Here is a 3,945-nt window from a genome sequence, read left to right on the forward strand (position 1 = left end):
TGAACCAGGAGGGATTTTCCTGCTACCCAGTTTAGGCAGCCTGGGTGCAGTGGGAGAGTACGGGCTGGGAGGTATGAACTGCTGCCGCAGGACCCTATGTCCTCTCTGGGGTACCCTACCTGGCCAGGACATGGGCTTGATCCTGTTCTCCTGAGCGTGGTTGTGCTGCTGAATTACAGCCAGCTCCTCACTTGGGCCAGAGAGAGCTCATGTACTGGTTAAAGAGTGTCTTGGGTCCCAGGGCACTGAGCTTCACAGGTAATTTGGAGGGCGAGGGTTTACCCCTGCATGGGAGGGGAAGGCTGCCGGGCAGACTGACCCACTCCCATGGGCTGCAGAGGACTTTGGCTAAACCTCCCCAGCTCCATCCCTTGGGTGCTGCCACTGGGGAAGGGGAGGGAGAGATGCCATGGTACCCCGAGCCCCATATGCTGCCTTTAGGGAGGGGATGGCATGTGCTGCCTTTAGGGGGGATGGGGAAGGAGCTGTGCCCCCATCCCGCTCCTCAGCCACCCCCCGACAGCACCCTTGGGAGGTTTCCTCTGCAGGTTCTTCCCTCTCTGTTTAACACAAGGATGAGCCAAGTCCCACCAGGACTAAATATAGTCAAAGTATTTGTTCTTCGGCGCAGATACAAAAGCTGTCGTGATGGAGTCGGGAGGTAAATGGCCTTTGAGGGCTGACTCTGCTCTTTCCCTCTGCAGGTCTTGGGCTGCCGCGCCGGGGCTTGGCTGTACGCAGGACTCCCCAGCATGGCTGCAGTGCCGTCACCAAGAGGAATGCCGAAATGAAGGGGCTAATGAGCACCAGAGAGGGAGGGTCTATAACTTCCAGATGGCGACGAGCCCGTAATCCCTTTGGGAAGAATTAGGGACTCATCAGCGCAGCAGAGCCTGGCAAGGGGAGCAAAGCACAACACCTCCGGCTCTGGGAGTGCTGCGAGAGGCCAAGGGCATCCTGATGCTGACTGTGCCGGCTGCCCTGCCCTGAGCCTGCCTGGCTTTGTTTTGCAGAGCCCTGATGCTGTCAGGAGCCCATCCCCAAGCACTGAACTATTTCTTGTTTTAATTGATCGCATGTTCTCCAACCAAACCCCATCTGGGTCCTGCTCCTCCCGACGCAGAAAGGGACTTCTGGCCTTAACAGAAAGATTTCTTCCTTCTGGTTTTTATGTCCCGTGGGATTGTAAAGCATCTTTCTTGCTGGATTTCATCTCCCATCAAAGTGTGTTTTGAGGAATTACGTGCTTATTTCCATGCTTTTATAAACCACCAGGATCTGAGGGTCTCTGCCTTTTGTGCCGCCACTGCTCCCACCTGTCTGCGATGGGGCGAGAGCAGGAACTGATCCAGGCCGTGAAGAATGGGGACGTACCCAGTGTGCAGAAACTGGTGGCCAAGATCAAGGCATCTAAGAGCAGTGAGTACCCGGCGCAGAGCTGCAGGCTCCCTCTTCCCGGCCAGGCACCGCTGCCTGTCCTGGGGTGCGAGTCCTGGCAGCGGGTTTGGTGCTGTCCAAGCCAGGGTGCAAGTGCTGGCTCTGAACCCTGGCGCACAAGTTACACCGCAGCCAGAGGCGGGAGCGCGAGCGCAGCCCATGCGGATGAATGACTGGGCTGTAAGCGATCCTCCTGGCAGGGCTGGGGTTCCCTTTAGGCTCAGGGCCAGGGGCCCTGAAGTGTGGGCCACCGAGTGGGGATGGGTGAAGGGAAACAGCGGTGGTGGGGGGAAGTGAAGCCGCTTGGGGGGGGACACTGCTACAAAGAATCTTTAGCGATTGCTGCTCACTCCGGGCTGTATTTATCTTGTGAAAAATTATCATCCCAGCCAGTCGACTGGAACCAATCATCAAGCCTTGAATTTCAGTCTGGTAATGTTTAACCCTTCGGCAGGGCTGTTTTCTTGCACGTGCTCTCGGAAAGGTCAGCGGCAAGCACGGCTCGGAGCAAATGTCGGGCTTGCGGGTGTCCCCAAGGGCACCGGGGTCCTGCAGGCGCCACACGGCGTCTGGAGTAGATGGGGAGGGTGGAAAGGTGGAGGAGCAGATCATGGTCAGTGCCATGGTGCCCTTGCAGAAGGCTGAGCTCCTGGTCGCTTCTCCTGACCTATTGAGAGAAGGAAACTGAGAAAAGTAAATAAAAGGGCTCACTGTGCAGTACGTGGCTAGGGGAAGGTGCACAGTGCCTGCCTGGGCTGTGGGAGCTGCTCTGGGCTGAGGGGGTGCGGGACCCCCTGCCAGGGCTGCTCATCGTGGGGGGTCTCATGGGTGTGTACGGGAAAGCTGGAGGGGAAAAAACTGTCCTAGGGAGGGAGAGGGGAAACTCTGGCAGGAGAAGAAGCTTTAAGGCTTCTTAGGAGCTGCTCAGGGTGGAGAGGCTGGTGCTGAGAAACGTGGGTTAGGCTGAGGATTATAAATGCGAGAAGGGGATCAGCTGCACTGGGTCAGCTACTGGAAAGCTTTGATTGGGGCCAAAACTTTGCAAGTCCTGACTGCCGGGCCTGCAGGAGGGCTGGGGACCTCCTCCTCCCCAGAACAGGGGGTGCCTGGTGCCCCCTCCCTGGGTGAAGGGACTGTGCCCATACAGGGTCCCTGAGCTGCAGCAAGAGAGGTTTGCCTGCACAGGTGGGTTGAAGGACACCCCTAAGGCAATAAATAATGTCAGGATGTGAGCGTCCTGCTGGCTGACGCAGCCCTGTTCCCCTGAGCTGGTGTCCCATGGCTGGGTGGTGCGAGCAGGCTGGGGTGGTCGTGGCTCTCCTCCTCCTGCACACCCAGAGGGGTGAAGTTACACTTGTTTCCTCCGGTCCCCTCCAGTAACTCTCTCCCAGTTAAACCCCATCTGCATTTTCTCTCTGGCGCCTTCCCCTCCCTCCAGCCGTTGGGCACCCACGTGAACGTGTGTGTTTAACTCCCTTGCTGCAGCGGCATCAGCAGCTCCCTCTGCTTATTTTCATTTTATTCCTTTAAAGGGCGGGGTGGGTGGGTGTCAAAAAGCCCAGATCCCTGCAAGGCCACCGCTGCAAGCCCTCGGTGGGGCTCCCATGCTGGACCCACTGTGGGGGCTTGCCTGGTCCCAGGGGCTCGTCCCCGGCATGGCGGGAAAAAAAAATCTCTCTAAGAGTCCTTTTGCTGTCTCAGTGGATTGGGAGCTCGGTCGGTGTGATTAGCCCTCTGGGGCTTCCTGTGCCTAAAAAAGTCACCGCACGTAAGCAAAAATCAAGCGCCAGTCCCAGCAGCGGGAACTTCAGGGACATGTTGTTTAATATTCACCGTGCAGAGCCCTCCTCCCCACACAAGCGCTGCCGTACAAGTGGGTCACAGCACCTATTATTATATGGTGGTGGGGCGGGCAGGGAGAAGATTTTGGGGGCAGGAGTGGGAGGGCGAGGGCAGGCGTCCTGCCTGTGGGAAGGGGACGTTGGGATGATGCTGTGGTCACTTCTGCAGCTGGAGAAGGGGGTCTCCCTCAGGAGAGCCGGGCTGCTCCTGCCGAGCTGGCCATGCTTTGCTGAGGTTCCTCGGCACAGCAATAGAAACATCCCTCTTTTTAATTTCCTTTGCTCTCTCCCTCTCCCCTCCCCTCTGCGTCGGAGCGCTGCAGAGTTTAATTGAAATTGTTAAACGACCTGTCACGGCTTTGGCCTTTCTCCCCGGCAATCAATCATGTCCCCGGGCTGGCTGCGCTCGCCAACAATGCGCCAGTTGGCCCGGCTGAGGTGGCTGCCACGGCACCAAGGGGCTGGGGCTCTTGGGGGAGACGAGAGGCAGAGCCCCCCCGGCTGGGGCTCTCGTCCCTGGGAAGCAGTGACAGCTCCTGGAGCTGGATGGTGCCCAGCAAGGTTTGTGTGTCCCCATCCCTGGATATGCAGGGCTAAGGGGCCGGGGATGCTGGGATGATGCCGGGGGGTGGGTGTGATGCTCCCATGATAGCTGGCGGCTGGGGGG

The 3,945-nt window shown here is 58.4% G+C and overlaps 1 protein-coding gene across 1 annotated transcript in view; it reads left to right on the forward strand.

Moving 5' to 3' along the window:
• Positions 1–707: 707 nt before the first annotated feature.
• The window catches only part of CASKIN2 (CASK interacting protein 2), a 33,683-nt gene continuing 30,445 nt past the window's right edge, over positions 708–3,945 (forward strand). Inside the window, exon 1 of the mRNA XM_009279640.2 lies at positions 708–1,419. Within this exon, the coding sequence (XP_009277915.1) occupies positions 1,326–1,419 (94 nt within the window). The 5' untranslated portion in view covers positions 708–1,325. The remainder of the gene's footprint in view (positions 1,420–3,945) is intronic.

This window comes from Aptenodytes forsteri, unplaced genomic scaffold, assembly GCF_000699145.1.
Source record: "Aptenodytes forsteri isolate BGI_AS27 unplaced genomic scaffold, ASM69914v1 Scaffold563, whole genome shotgun sequence".
Classification (NCBI taxonomy): domain Eukaryota; kingdom Metazoa; phylum Chordata; class Aves; order Sphenisciformes; family Spheniscidae; genus Aptenodytes; species Aptenodytes forsteri.